Source organism: Mastomys coucha, unplaced genomic scaffold (genome assembly GCF_008632895.1).
Source record: "Mastomys coucha isolate ucsf_1 unplaced genomic scaffold, UCSF_Mcou_1 pScaffold1, whole genome shotgun sequence".
Taxonomy (NCBI): Eukaryota; Metazoa; Chordata; class Mammalia; order Rodentia; family Muridae; genus Mastomys; species Mastomys coucha.
The window spans coordinates 77,332,944-77,348,822 of NW_022196891.1; the positions used below are offsets into that span (position 1 = coordinate 77,332,944).

At 53.8% G+C, this 15,879-nt stretch overlaps 1 protein-coding gene across 1 annotated transcript in view; it reads left to right on the top strand.

Moving 5' to 3' along the window:
- Nucleotides 1–15,879, top strand: part of Itpkb (inositol-trisphosphate 3-kinase B) — a 94,951-nt gene that overhangs the window by 75,270 nt on the left and 3,802 nt on the right. The window contains exons 3-6 of the mRNA XM_031391156.1: nucleotides 8,463–8,562; nucleotides 9,844–10,057; nucleotides 12,509–12,713; nucleotides 14,993–15,094. Coding sequence (XP_031247016.1) covers nucleotides 8,463–8,562; nucleotides 9,844–10,057; nucleotides 12,509–12,713; nucleotides 14,993–15,094 — 621 coding nt within the window. The remainder of the gene's footprint in view (nucleotides 1–8,462; nucleotides 8,563–9,843; nucleotides 10,058–12,508; nucleotides 12,714–14,992; nucleotides 15,095–15,879) is intronic.

Below are 15,879 nucleotides of genomic sequence, written 5' to 3' on the forward strand. Positions count from 1 at the left end.
TTGCATTTACCAAAGTAAAAATAAAATCTCTGGGGAGACAGGGAGGGAGGGGTCCTGGGGAGGGTTGTGGGACAGCCGCCGTGCCTGGCTCCCTTTCCCAGACAAAGCTCAATGTCCTCTGTCCTCTGCCTTTTTCCATGAGGAAGTGTCCACGAGAGGCCCGAGCCCCCCCCCCCCCTGGCTCTTCCTGGTGGCCCCTCCCCGCTTCCGACTATTGTTACTTCCCTCTCAGCCTTTTGAGTTGGAGGGAGGCTGAGGCGGGCCAGCTCCTGGTACAGGCATGGGCTCTGTGTGGTCAGGCATTTCCCCATCTGCCTCCTCTTCCTCCTCCTCCTCCTCCTCCTCTTCACTGCTGTCATTTTTAGTTCTGGAAGGAGGAGAGAAGAAGCCAAGCGGTGACCTTCACATCAGAGACAGCGATTGCTGGGCCGCCTGGCAGGGAGACCCGGGAACATGAAGAACTCCTCAGTTCTTGGGCAGTAACAGCAAAGACTGGTTTGCAGGGGTGGCAAGGCCCGTTTGGCAGCAGCCCAGGAAAGTCAGGCTTGGGGGGTTGGGGGGGGGAGAGAATTACCTGAAGCAAGGTCTCTAGTGGGAGACCTTTCTTTGCTGCGGTCCCTAGGGTCCTGGCTGCACTTGATGACTGTCAGTGAAGACATCTCAAGGTCCCGTAGCAAGAGGGAAAGAGAAGAAAATAGCCTGAACCCCAGACCTTTCGGATAAGGGCTGTACAACCAAGAGAGGGACAGGAAGATGATGTGCCCTGCAGGGTCTCAGGCACAAGAGAGTGGGCATGTGGAGCGAGTGTGGGGGAGTATCCACAGTGGCCCTGAGGCTATGCTGGGACCCTCCTTTTTCTGTGGGTGGTTAGGAAGCCATGGCGGCAGGCCTGTCCTTGCCAGCTGAGCCCAGGGCCTTTCCCCCCAGGGTTCTAGATGATAAGAAGAGTGGCTGGCAGAACATCCCCGGGCAACTGTCTGGATACCGCCTTGGGTGTAGCCACTGAGCCTTGAGTTGCAAACAGAAAAAGACAGCTAAGCAGGAGGGGCTCTCTGGGGAGCGACACGAAAAGGCTTCCTGCCTGCCGAGAAGGTGCTGCACAGTGACCGACAGCTAGCCTTCAGCAAGCGACGCCTTTCATGCCTGAGCAGTCAGGGAGGGGTTGATGCTGATGAAGACCAACCGTCCTTGCTCTCCTGTCCCAGGCCCACAACAGATTCTGAAGGAGATACAGAACAAGTATCCCTCACCCAAAATGGCCCAGATTCTGAAACGTTGTTCTTTCTGAACGTTGATCGGATGCCTAACTTCTCCTGACCAGTCACAATCAAAATGTAGGTGCACTAAAAATGCTGTGTAAGATTACCTTGGGGCTATGTGTTGAAACAAAAGGAGTTTCAGGCGTAGACTTGGGTCCCGTCTTAAGAAGATACAACACGATGTGCGTGCCCGCGTGCACGCAGACTCTAAGCCTGGAAAAAGTGGGAAGCATTTCTGGTCCCAGATGTTTCCCATAAGGCATACTGCGCCTTCCTGGGCTCACCTGTGCCTCAGCTCTCTTCAGAATTCCCACCCTGCTCCGACAGTCTGTAGAGATGGAACAGTTCTTTTAAAAAATGGCTTCAGGCTGCCCCCTCGTGGGCAACACAGCAAGGGCTGGGCGGGAAGGCAGGGCAAAACAGAAGAGGCTTCTTTGAAAGTCTTGCTTGTTAAAGGGGGAGGTGGTCAGCCTCCAGCACAGCCTTGCATTGAGGCGTAGCTATGTGCCTTACCAACGGTGGGACTTGCTTTCTCAAGCCTTCTGCCCTCCCGGAGCACAGCGCGCTGACCTCTGTGGCAGGCACGGTTTCCAAGCAGGCTCCACTCCACGCAGGGGCATGGAGTGCCCTACCTGCCCGGGCCTGCACCACACCGCCCTCCGGGGACCTCTGCCAGAAGAGCACAATGAACAAAGTTGGCCTGGGAGAAAGACCAGGCTTTTCCCCAGAGAGGGCGGGCAGACACCAATCACTAGGGAAACCCTAGCTGCTCTTACAGAGAGACCAAAAGAAAGAGAAGCGGAGAAGGCATTTTTCCCAAACATGGAGAACGCAATGACACTGTCCAACTTCTGCAAGAGCAGAGCAGAAGGTCTAACCCAGAGTCTGAGCCCTTTCCTGTCCACTTTTTTTGTCCAGTGTGCCTTCCCCCAAAGTGTATGCCAACCAGGACCTTCTGGGGGAAAGCCTAGGACTCCGAGGGAGGGGAGGGCAGGTCTCTTCAGGCCTCCCCCATCTGAAAGGTCAGTCTTGTGACAAAGTGACAAAGTGCTCGCTGTCTATGTGAGGCCTGTTTTATAGCTAGAGGAGAGACGAGGGGGCCCCACCTCCCAGGGCATCCTGTTGGCTGAAACAAAATCTTCAGAATTAAATGGCAGAGAGCTGGAAGCCGTGCGGCTTGGAGCAACACTAATGCCTCTCTGAGCAAAATGGAAATAAGTATGTCAGCGTTGTGAGGCTTCCATTGATGTCAGCACCATACCTAGCAACGCCACACAGACCCTGAACACCTGATTTGCCTGCGATTTCCCTGCACTGGCACACGGAGCCTCGCGCATGCTCAGTCTAGCATTAGCCCGACAGGATTTTAGGAGCGTCGGGGTACAGTGATATTTTATAGTTAACTTCCCCCTCATTGCCCTTACCCTAAAAGAGAGGGGGCAGGAGAGAGGTTTTTTTTCCCCCTTAAAAACTATCCGAAAATAAAAGCAGAGTTATCAAATTATTGAAATAAAAAGTGGTTGGAAGGAAAGTCGTAGGCTGGAGGAATGGGTCACGTGGGAAGGGACTTTCTCAGAGTCTAGCCTCTTCATGACGAGTTGATTTTTGTTGACCCACCACATAGGTGATGTCAAATCCACTTCATAGAATGTTTGGACCAAGGGTTCTTCTGTGGGTCTCGAACCCCTTTGGGGGTGGGGGTGTTGATTCTTTCACAGGGGTCCCTCAAGACCATCCTGCATATCAGACATTTACATTGTAATTTATACCAGCAAAGTTACAGTTATGAAGTAGCAACAAAAAATAATTTTGTGGTTGGGGATTGCCACTGCATGAGGAACTGTATTGAAAGGTCACACGAGGAAGATTGAGAGCCACTGGTCTGGACAGAAGCAGATGGAGATCCTGGGTTCGTGAGGCTCTGACTATGTGGTCAGGACCTAGCTCTGTAACGCAGTAGAGCTTCGTAAATAACCAATCACATGCTGGCTCAGCTCATGGCCACCCAATCACATGCTGGCCTCAGTTCATAGCTGCCAATCACGTGCTGGCTCAGCTCATGGCCGCCCTACTTGCCCTCTGGCCCTTTGGAAATGCCTAGTGGATTATTGCCAGCGCTCTGTGTCTCGGAGGAAAAAAAAATAAAACAAACAAAAAGAATCAGAAATCAAAACAAAGTGAATATTTATGGCTCGCCTGAACTTGGCCACGTGTGGAGCAGAGCACGTGGTAGGAGGGGAGCTCTGTATCACCGGGGATTCCACAGGGCCACAGGGGACCCAGTTACAGGACCCAGTTCAACGGCAGTGGGACCTGGAAGAACAGAGGCTCCTTCCTACCCCAAAGCTGGGTGGCTCTAAGCTCCGTCACTGTGTCGCTATGGACAGAGGCTAACACTGTAGGATCTAGGCAGTGCTTAGACATCCGACCGTGAGAGACTGCATGTCATTTCAGTTGTTCACTCATGGGGTGGTGAATCCCGAACCTGGCAGAGGATGCATCAAACAGGTGCTGGGAGAAGGTCAGGCAGGCAGTTGAGGATCCACCAGGGACTGCACTGCCTCTCTCCAGGAGTTGTTTCCCAAGCAACAACCTGGGCATGGTTGTGCCAAGCCTGAAGCCAGAGGCTCTTGAGGGCCATGGTGAACCAAGCCCATACCTGCCTGGCCTTGAAAAGGTCACACTTGACTACCCTCCCGGCCTGAACCACGTTTGAAACAAGGGGCCTGCATCTCCATTTTGTGCCAGGCCCTTACCGATAGCTACTGCACTTTGAAAAAAGTAGGGAAAAGGCCCCATGTCCCCACACCCTGCCTCCTCTCACCCCTGATCCTCACATTCCTCTTTTGACCGCTTTGCGAAACACGTGGGCCACGACTCCTTCCTTTTTCTTTAAGGCAATACATCCCGGTAGAATATCTATAGAAGTCTGAAGGGAATGGCCACCAGAGAGTGGCCTGCCCCGGAAACTGTTTGCCTCCCCCGAAGCCTACACAAACACAGACTTAGACCCTACAGAGGCTTCCTCCCGTGGGCAGGGCTGAGGTGCGCCCTCCGAACAGTGGGTCATTTCTACTAAAAGACAGGGGTGCCGGGCTAGGGGGTGGCAAGTCCCAAGCAGGCTTTGTGTTCTGGAAATAGAAGCTCGAGTTGCTTCTGAGGCAGCAGTTCATGGAAAAGAGGAAAAGGAAAAGGTGGGTCAGGCTATGGCTGCCCTGAGCTCCAAGCCGCCCCTCTCCTGCTGGCAGATCAGGTGCCACGTGGTTCAGCATGGTGTGGAACTGCCCTTCTGGGAGAACTTTCTCTGTCTCTGTCTCTGTCTCTGTCTCTCTCTCTCTCCCTCCCTCCCTCCCTCCCTCTCTCTCTCTCTCTCCCTCCCTCCCTCTCTCTCCCTCCTTCCCTCCCTCCCTCTCTGTCTCTCTCTCTTTCTCTCTTCCAGACACCTCAGGTGCCAAGTGAGAAGGGTTGGTGTTTGTGAACCTTCTGTGTTGTTTTCTTTTGTGTGTGTGTGTGTGTTGTTTTCTTTATTTGTTTTATTTTTCCTCTTCCTACCTCAGATCCCTCTCCCACGCTCTCTGGCATTTTAGCAGATTCAAGTCAGGTGCAAGCTGTGAGTCTGCCCAAGGTAGCTTTAGTAACTTGAGTTTCAAATCTCAGTGGCTTTCAACAGCTCTCAAGCACCTTAGGGTTTTAAAAAGCATAATCCCAGCCAGGCAGTGGTGGCACATGCCTTTAATTCCAGCACTTGGGAGGCAGGGGCAGGCGGATTTCTGAGTACGAGGCCAGCCTGGTCTACAGAGTGAGTTCCAGGACAGCCAGGGCTATACAGAGAAACCCTGTCTCTGAAAAAAAAAAAAATTAAAAGCCACATTCCCCAACCTGGCTTTTCTCTGATCCTTTTGATCCAAGTTTAACCGGACAAGTCAGGAGGACCCTCCCATTCCTTGCACAACCCCGAGGTGTGGCTGAGTGAGAAATGATCTCACCTGCGTGAGGACGCAGAGCAAGGCCCAGCCAAGTCTGGTTTGATTGAAGACGACAATCCAGGGATTGGTTCAGCTCATCACTTAAGGACATGCCTATAACTTGTTAGCTGGCTTAAGCACCTGCCTTAAAGTTAGAGTGGAAGCTCTGGGTCCCCAGCAGTCCCTGCATCCTCCCCCTCTCTTGTGGACACACCAGCTTTATTAGTGACGTTCTCCTTACTGTCCACAGGAAGCTTCCGCGCACATCATACACACACAAATCCCTCCAGAGCCCGCAAGCACACCCCAGCTCGGAGTGTAAGCTTTGCATCCCCTGGTGACCCCAGAACAGGCCATCACCAAGATTTGGTGGCAACTAGAGACTTGTTACAATGACTTTGGGCTCCCCTGCTAAGGGAGCAGCCGGAATGCCCCTCTTGAGCCAGAGAGCCCTGACTGCTCAGGGAGATGTCTCCTTTGAGTTCGTTTCCCGTCCCCAACACTCGCTGTCACACGCCTAGACAGGAGCAGCCATGGAGGGGGCCCTCACTGTGGACAGGCGCAGAAGTTAGATTGCAGGTTCTCATTGTGACCTGGTTCTTACCAGCAGGGGAGAGAATGAACTAGAAGAGCCTTCCTAACACTGCCACCCTTTCATACAGCTTCCCATGTGGTGGTGACCCCTAGCCATAAAATTACTTTTGTTGCTACCTCATATCTGTGATTTTGCTACTGTTATGAACCATAATATAAATATCTGTATTTTCTGGTCGTCTTGAGGAACGCCTGTGAGAGGGTCGGTTGACCCCGAAGGAATCGCCATCCGCAGGTTGAGGATCACTGGACTAGGGGCAAAGACGTGTTGAAGCTGGTGTGCTTCGTCTGTAAAACAGATAAAAATGTTCCTGTCACCATCGGGCTTTGTCAGCACAGGCCACAGGACCCCAGCCGGTCACAACACTCATACCGCAAGCCCTGGGCTGACTGCAGCTGGTGCCTGTGTTTGCACGGCTGCTGGCGTGAGCTCTGCCGTCCACCGTTGGACGGGGCGTGTGTGTGTGCGCGTGCGTGCGTGCGAGTGAGTGTGCGAGCGAGCGAGCGAAGCCATGCCAGCTCGCGGTGGGTCCCCTCCACAGCATCCTATCCCATCATCTAGGAGGTTGACTCAGGCAGTGAGTGAGGCGGTAACATGTCACTGAAGAGCTGACCATAGTCAACCAGCTTCCTTAGAGTCACGTCGGAGGACCTGAGGCACCTAGAGGTCAGAAGGAGCTTTTAGGGACACTCAAGAGAGGGTCCGTGTAGATGCTGCAGTGATTCGGAGACAAAAGGTGTCTGAAACCTGGGTTGGTGGTCTTGAGTTCAGACAGAATCTCTGCTGGGAGAGAACCAGGGCTAAGCAGTCCAGTCCCGTGGTGGAATTCCTCCAGGTTGTAGGTGGCTTCTTTCCCTCCCTTGTCACCTGTCCTAGCGGGAGGAGAGCCCTGGAACCTTTCTCCTAGGACACTGGCTTCTGGCAATAAAGTGCTTGGAGGGGGCCTGCCCCAGGCCTAGAAAGCTGCTTCCCCTGGGAGTGGACCAGGTTGCTAAGGGAATGCCCGGGACACTCACGAGGGCCCGAGTCTGTCTCCTCCTGCCCTGTCATCTGTCTCCACTCCTACAAGCCAGGAGGATGCAGGTCCCTGCAGCCTCCCTCCTTGCCCGGCCCCAGGAGAGAGCTTTTTTCTGATGCTGCCTAACATTGCTGTTGCTTAAAAATACAAGGGGAACCCTGTGTCCACTGCCAGCGGAATGTTAGGGTCTCTGAGACAAATGTACAAGCACTCTGTCCAGAGGAACCTTTCCACAAGCCTGCATCTGGTCTTGACGTGGTAGGGGCTCTTGGCCCTGGGACCTTTGCTCATCCGGGGCTTCCTAGTGGAGGCTGTGTGGGAAAGGCAAAGCCGATGGAAGTCTGCTGGTCTCCGCAGCGTAGATGTGGATGTGTCACTTCCTGTACACGTTCACCTCTACTGCGTCCAGCCTCTATGCCAGCCAGATGCCTCTAGTTCTGTCACCTTTGTCTTCTCCAGAGTCTGTCCTCAGCTGCCTCTTCTGGACAGCCTCCAGACCTTTTCTTTCCTAGATGATTTGGAGTGTGTGTGTGTGTGTGTGTGTGTGTGTGTGTGTGTGTACGCGCGCGCGCGTGCAAATGCACTGGGGGTTTTTTACTGTTTCATCTGAGCTATCCTTAAACTTTTGAGCTCATGTGACCCTCCTGAGAAGATGGGAGTAAAGGTATATACCACCCCACCTTGTACTCAGCAGTCCCAGGTATGTGCCAACCCCACCTGGTACTCAGCAGTCCCAAGTGTGTGCCAACCCCACCTGGTACTCAGCAGTCCCAGGTGTGTGCCACCCCACCTGGTACTCAGCAGTCCCAGGTGTGTGCCCCCTACCTGGTATTCAGCAATCCCAGGTGTGTGCCAACCCACCTGGTACTCAGCAATCCCAAGTGTATGCCCCTCTACCTGGTACTCAGTAGTCCTAGGTGTGTGCCACCCCAGCTGGTACTCAGCAGTCCCAGGTGTGTGCCAACCCCAGCTGGTACTCAGCAGTCACAGGTGTGTGCCAACCCCAGCTGGTACTCAGCAGTCACAGGTGTGTGCCACCCTGCCTGGTACTCAGCAGTCACCTATGAATGGTCCTTCTGTGGAGTGCTTCTTTATTAATGCTCATTTACCATAACATCTACAAATAAAATGTGCGGCAACACCCTGCCGCTGGGTGACCATGACCCCTCTAGTCTGAGATCACTTGCTTTGGTACAAAAGGTCATTTTCCTGAGTCCTAGTATCCATGAGTTCCAGGAACCTGATGGACCAGCTGTCTGCCCCTTGAGAGACAAAGAATCCAAGGCACTGGGAGGGCATGTGAAAAGAAGCAATATGGGCATAATTGTCCCCTGCTGTGGAGGGGTGTGGGTAAAGAGCCCTGGCTTGGAGGCTTCCTGCACCTTCCTCTGAGCAGCCCCTAAGAAATCCCCGAGCTCCTTCTTTAACCTGTTTGTAAACTATGGCAAAGCTGTCTGTGACCATGTCTGCTAAATAGACAATGAGGTGCCCGGAGCCCACCTACGGGCACCTGAGCTGTCTGTGTGTGCGGCTCCTGAGGTCCAGTGGTTGTGGGCATTGAGTCAGCTTGTTTGAGCTGGTTTATGTCTGTCACTCTGAGCGCTCTGTTGGCTGTTTTTTTCCAGAGCAAGTCATGGAGGAAGATAAAGAACATGGTGCAGTGGTCCCCCTTTGTCATGTCCTTCAAGAAGAAGTACCCCTGGATCCAGCTGGCAGGGCATGCAGGTAGTAGACTGCTCTCCTAGGGAGGTACCGGGTTAGGTGGGCAGATGTCCCAGGAGAGGGCAGCCCTAGAACAGACCCTGGCAGAAGGTGTGATCCTTACCCTGCCTTGCAGGGAAGCGCCTGTGGACAGCTGATCTTTCCAACGTTCTTGACACATTGTCCCCAAGAATACACCCACCCCACTCCCATCCCGTCCCTCATTCTCCTGTCCTTTGTTCCCCAAGCTCACTTCTACTCTCATCAATAAAACTTTCAGATCAGTTCTTTATAACGTGTTTGCCCTTTCTAATCCTGGACAAAGAGACTAAGCCGTGTGCAGCCACTGCGTATGCCTGCATCGCCCTGTGATAGGGGCTATAATATCAGTGGAGAGGGAGTCTCTACCAGGGAAAAGGAACTTGCACTGGAGGGTGAGGGGACCAAGGCACCCCATAGCCACCAGGGTGCTGGCAGAGCCAGCTAGCCCCCATATGAAGCCCTTTATCATGCTCTGTCCTCAGAGCACCTTCATAGCCACTCTGGACTTGGTCCTTCTGACTTCACTGACCCACAGGTTCTTTATAGGACAACACAACAGACTTAGACCAAGACATAGATGGACCCCCCTTTCTTAATACTCCCTGGCGGAATGGCTCTGAAGGAGCACTGCTCAGACGGCTTGTGCACCAGACACACTCCTTGTAGCCCACTCTGTCCCCTGTTTAAGCACTGAGTTTTTTCTCCTAAGACTCGGGGACACCTGCTTCATTAAGAGGTAGAGGTGGAGCCGGGCGGTGGTAGCACACGCCTTTAATCCCAGCACTTGAGAGGCAGAGGCAGGCAGGCAGATTTCTGAGTTTGAGGCCAGCCTGGTCTACAGAGTGAGTTCCAGGACAGTCAGAGCTATACAGAGAAACCCTGTCTCAAAAAAAAAAAAAAAAAAAAAAAAGAGGTAGAGGCGGGGTGCTTGTTCTAATACCAAGGAGTAGATAGAACTATACCAAGCCCTGTTGATAATTTCAGGGGTGAGAAGCTTAGAGTCAGAAGAGAGAGAGCAGCCAGGGGTGGCAGTCAAGTGAATGGGTGGCCAGGACTCAAAGCCTTAAGGGGCTTGTCTACAAATGGCCACACCTTTAGCCCTCAGCTTAGCTGTTCCTGTAGCATCTCTTGTCTGGGGTGGGAGTTGGGAGGAGGGAGTGGTGTCTGATGCAGCTTCTAAGGGACTGTTACGAGGTGGAGGGGGGTCTCAAACATCCCTGGCTTCGGCTAAGGCCAGAGGTCCTTCTCCTACTCACTGTACAGGGAGCTTCAAAGCAGCCGCAAATGGCCGCATCCTCAAGAAGCACTGTGAGTCCGAACAGCGTTGCCTGGACCGGTTAATGGCGGATGTGCTGAGACCCTTTGTGCCAGCCTACCATGGGGACGTGGTGAAGGATGGAGAGCGCTACAACCAGATGGACGACCTGCTGGCTGACTTCGATTCGCCCTGTGTGATGGACTGCAAGATGGGTGTCAGGTGAGCCAGGCTTCTTGCAGGTATGCCCCGCCCCACTAGGGTGAAGCCAAGGATGGAGACTGGAAGCTACAGAGGCCCCTGCGGCAGGTGGCAGATGGGCCTGCGGTGACTCCAGACCTTGGCAGGAGCTCCAGAACCTATGCTAAGCTCCACAGTCTGGAAGGCCAGAGAGCCTCAGGCAGTGGACACCATCCCTGCCTTCAGGTCTCTCTCTGCCTTTGAGGCTTCCATACTGCTCCCTGAAGTCCTCTTTGGGCCATAACTTGTGGCTTTCTACCCAACACAGTAGCATAGAAACATAGCCCTCTGTGCCTGCACCAAGATAAGCAGTTCATGGCAGTCCCTGGAGCATGACCTGTCCTTGCTGTGGAAAGAGGCTGACACATAGGTCATTGTCAAACGCCAAGTCTCAGGGCACGAGGCAGAGACTTACAGAAATGGTGAGAAGGCCCTGAGCAGAGCCAGCCTTAGCCACGGTGTGTAAGGGTTCCGGGGGAAGGTATAGAGACCTGGACGCATCTTAAATCAGGCTGTTTCTAGGACCTGGAACCTGCTTGTAGGTGAGTGGTGCTCACACTGCACCCTTGGGCTTATGATTGCCCACTCGCTTCCCAACTATGCTGGTGTCCAGCCCCTGGACCCTGGAGAAGCTGTCCTGGCTCTGACCTGATAGCTGTTGGTCTCCCATGGACTCTCCACCTCCCTTTCTTTATCTCGGGTCAGCCTCTCCCCCAGAGTCCAGCCATGGGAGCACCTCTCTGCTACCCCAAGTTAATTCTCTGTGCTCCTGAAGTTGATGCGCAGGTCTCCCTCCCCTGTAAGGGGAGCTTGGGATTCCCTCTCCAGTGACAGGTTCTGATGGTCCCTCTCATAGACCAGTTTCCCAGCTAGTATCCATTGGGAACTCCCATCCCTTCCAAGCCCCATTCTGTGCCTGAGGAACGTGCTACTCTGTCTAGCTGGAGCTGTGAGGGGACCTTTTGAAGAAAGATCAGTGTGAACAGGGCTGTGGCATTTGGTGTCTGCTTCCCGTTTAAGGAGCTTCTGAGAACTCTTTGTAGAAGTTAGCCTGCTTTGCAGGCCTGTTTTGCACCCTCGTGCATGTTAGACACGAATTCCTCCCCCATGGCAGGCACATGGGTCCACTGACAACTCGGTGCCTGCGTGCACAGGAGTGTGCTGTGTGCTTGAGGGTGCATGAGTGCATGGTATGTGTGCTCCTGCAAGCACCCAACCGGAAGCTAATGCACCCTCCCCTTACAGCCTTCCTAAACAACCAGGACACGTGTATAGACCCGTATCCCAGGCAATCGGGAGTTTCCTTTCCATGTAATGGGCGCAGGTTTCTGAAATCATCTTCTTTGTAAGATGTAGACTTGTGTTCGTTCGGTCTGTTCTAAGACGCGGAATGGCAGTCTAGAGAAGATTGTGGGGGATACTGGGACAGTGCCTTGGGGGAGGGGAAGGGGCGAAGAGTGTTTAGGAGAGAAGGGAGGGTGCCTCTTAGGGCAACTCACACCCACGCAGGCCACAGGGGGCCCACTTCCCTATCTTGCATCAAACTGCCGACTGCTGCTTCAGGAGGGCCCTGGCCAGCTTGCACTTGGCTGGAAGGGTTGTAGCGGGGAGAAAGGCTGCGGCGAGTCACATTTCCAATTGGAGGAGGTGGTGGGAGTTTTCAGGGGTGGGAGGTAGTGGGAGGACCAGAATTGGCCCCCAGCATTCTGGGCCAATGACTCCACCCCCAGCTGCTCTGAGCCTGGCCTGTCTCTGCCTGTCACCTCTCCTAGGGGCTTAGTGCCCTCCCCTGGTCAGCCTGCAGATTCTACTGCCCAAAGAGAAGCATGGGAGGCAATGGAACATGTTTTATAGTCTTCCTGGGATCAGAGGCTCGGTGACCTGGTACGGAGATGGATAGGCGTGCCAGTTTTATCTCTGAAACACAACTGGGCTACAGAGCCCTGGGCAGCCGTGTCCAGCATAGGTCATCTCAGATCCCACTTTATTCTCACCTCGATGCTTCCAAGAACCTTGGTGCAAGTCAGAGACGCAGCCCCGCCTTACATGCCTGAGGACAGGGAGACAGATTGGAAGGGACAGAATGTGCTCTCCAGGCTGCCAGGGCACATCAGAGTTCCAAGGGGGAAACCTGCCCTCTGTCTCTCTTCCACAAACTGACCACTGTCTCGCCATCTTCTCTTGCTGACCTTCTCTTAGCTTCCTCATGGGCAGTTCTGAGTTTATCGTGCCTTCACAGTCATCCAGCATCAAGGTGCTCTGGGCCCAAGTGGTCCATGGCTTTCCCAATGAGTTCACCTCATCTTAGATGTTGCTCTATTGACCACTGTCCTGGGACAAGGCACACCCAGCTCAGGCCCTTCATCCATCAGACGTGACTCCCCGGGAGTTGTGACCCAATCCTGGACTCACGTCCTTCCACTTCCCACGCAGGACGTACCTGGAGGAGGAACTCACCAAGGCCCGGAAGAAGCCGAGCTTGCGGAAGGACATGTACCAGAAGATGGTCGAGGTGGACCCTGAGGCCCCCACCGAAGAGGAGAAAGCCCAGCGAGCTGTGACCAAGCCACGTTACATGCAGTGGCGGGAAACCATCAGTTCCACAGCCACCCTGGGCTTCAGGATCGAGGGCATCAAGGTGAGACTTGTAAGGCGTGGCCTGAGGCTGCAGAGGCCTTGCAGCTCTCAGTGAGGAAGGCCTTGGGAGACTGGAGTCTCCAAGCCTCGCCCGTACAGGCCTGAGTATGGACCGGCAGCCTCAGGGGTATTGGCCCATTCTGCCGCCTGAGGTACAGGTGGGCTGGCTTTAGAAGGCCATCAGACCTTGGGGCTGGGGTGGCTTATTTCTACAGCTGTACAGAGGGCCCACATAGAAGCCAGCTTATATACCCGTCACAGGGAAAATGTTGATTCACAGCGAAAGTGAGGTGCAGGTGAGGGGAAGCGGGTAGCTACCCAGGATCACCTTGGAAGCCTCGTCCTTCATCCTTTCCTCTTGGAGACCCTGAGAAGGACCTCAGAAGACTGTCCTTGTCCCTGTGTCCCAGTCCAGGTCCCTAGGGACTAGATTTGCAAGACCAGGCTAGGAACAGGGGGAGGGGATACACGGTCCTCATTGTCTCGGGTGGCCGTTCCTTCAGGGCAGGTGGTAGTCCCCTCGGGGGCCCTGCTTCTTCCTTTCTCAGCCCAGGCTTGGTCTGCCTGGCCTGCTCTCCAGCGTGGAGGTAGAGTTGTATAGCTGAAATAAGGGGAGGCACTGGTAGTATCTCTCACATTGTGTGTAGATGTGATCACCAGTGTCTCGCTGGCTTCTAGAGCTGAGGACTGAGAAAACCATGGGTCCTCTCTTGTCTTCAGAAACCAGCCTTCCCTCCTGGCAGTATTCATTCAGCTCTCAGACCAGATGCAAATTAAATACACGAATCCTCTCCATCCGTTGTCTGTCCGAACTGCATGCCCTGGCGCCTCTCACCTGGGCACAACTCCCAGTCTCCGGTCTCTGCACCATACAGCCACCAGCATCCACTGGCCTAGAGAGGCTGACTGGGTGCGCCATCACCTGCTGTCCTCTGCCTCAGCTAACAGAAAGGCCCTATGAGAGAGGCTCTCCTGAGGTGCCTTTCCCTCAGACCCGAGGGTTTCCTGCAGGCAGCCTTCCTGACATTACAGCTGTCACCTGTCTCCTAATGGAGGTGGACTGGTGCAAATGGGAGGGTTCCTGCTGCACCCACTCTCTCTTCTGCTTTGTCTCAAAAGAACAGAGCTCTGCGTGTTTGCCCAGGCTAGCCTGAAGAGAGGCAGTGCTGGGCTCTGAGCATGGAGATGGCAGTTTGGGGGGGGGGGTGTCGAGATTCAGTGACGTGGGCTTAAATCTTGGCTCTGTGGGAAATCTTATAGCAGCCCCCTGATCTGCAGAGCATGATGAGACCCAGGCCAAATGTCTGGAATGTATAGCACCAGTAGGAACATGTGCACATATATACATAGATGTATATATGCATGTATACACTCACATACACCACACACACTACATATACTACACATGCACATATACACACCACACATACCACACACACACACACTCATACCACCCACGCACACCTCACACACATATACCACACACACCACATCACACATATCACACACACACACACACCACATCACACATGTCACACACACACACACACATCACACATATCACACACACACACACCACATCACACATATCACACACACACACACACCACATCACACATATCACACACACACACACCACATCACACACACACACACACACACCACATCACACACATCACACATGTCACACACACACACAAACACACACCACATCACACATATCACACACACACACTTACTTCTTGCCTCTTCCCTTCAAGGAGACACTTTACAGCTTCTGTTTGCCATATCATAAAGATTGCCGGCATTATTGCTCTCATGCTTTGGGACACTATTAAATGACAGTCACTTGACCACAAGGCTGTGAGAGGGTGTCTGTTAGCATGATATCCAGATGGCTGCTACCACATTAGTGGGGCACACTATGAGTCACCCGTCCAAGGGAAAGCTTGTGAGCAGGAAGTGATGCTGTCCGCACCTCAGAGGTCCTTGCTGCCCTTCCTTAGAACATTGTCCATTGCTGTCTCTGATACCCCTCACACCACCAAGACTTCCTAAAGCAGTGTGTGGCCAGGGATCTGGTGTCACCATGTACACTCCCCAGCTTGGGGGCTGGGACGGGCTCTCCTGGGCCAGGTGGCAATCACCTGGTTGCACCCGGCTTGCTTTCCCGTCCCTGGACACCTGACCACCTCCACAAAGCAGCAAGATGGCCATGATCATGAGCAGTCTGTCCCATGGGGCCCTCTGCTGACTCCCTGTGTGTGACTCCTTCCTCAGAAGGAAGATGGCTCTGTGAACCGTGACTTCAAGAAGACCAAAACGAGGGAGCAGGTCACTGAGGCCTTCAGAGAATTCACTAAAGGAAACCAGAATATCCTGGTGAGTCAGGGACCATCCCTTCCCTGATCTAGTGAAAGCCAGGCAGAAGTGCTTCGGAAACCCTAGCCCCATGCTTCTGTAAGAAGGTGATGGGACTGTCCCTAGAGAAGCTTGGGGACGCTGACTCATTCTCCTCAGGCCCTCTGCCCAGCGTACTGCCCTTCCACCTCAGGGAACAACGACGGCAGGAGTTCTTTAGCACCTGCTGCCAGCTGGGTGTCGGGCTGAGTTTTCACCACAGCCCCTCAGAAGCCCTCCGGTGAGGACAAGCAATCAGACATTCTGGTCTCCGTTTGACAGATCAGAGACTTGAGAGATGGAGGACGCATAGGCAGGGAAGGGCTGAGCTAGGATTCACACCTAAGTTGGCCGGACCCAGATCCCTGCTCTTCCTGATGCCTCCAGGCCCAGACCTGTAAGGCTGGGGGTGCACACAGTAGGTCTGCAGCACCAGTCCTCTAGTGCCAGGGCACCTGTCCGGATCATCTCAGATCCTCTGAGTCATGCCACTGACCGCATTTCCAGCCCGTTGCTAGGGACTCCAGGGCGATGCTACTAGCCTTGCCTGGCTGTGTCTCTGCTGTTCAAGTCATTGTTGAAGGACCCTGTGTGATGGCAGCTTCCCGAGTGGCCCTGAGTCCTGGGTGATGGGACTCACAGAGCTGGCCCTTGGGGGTGATCGGCTATCCCATTGCCAACCCAGGAGGATCTATCAGGCTCTGTGGAGGGGACTAATGTAGATATACTGTAGCTTTCCCCCTACCCTGTCTTTAGTCAGGGACACA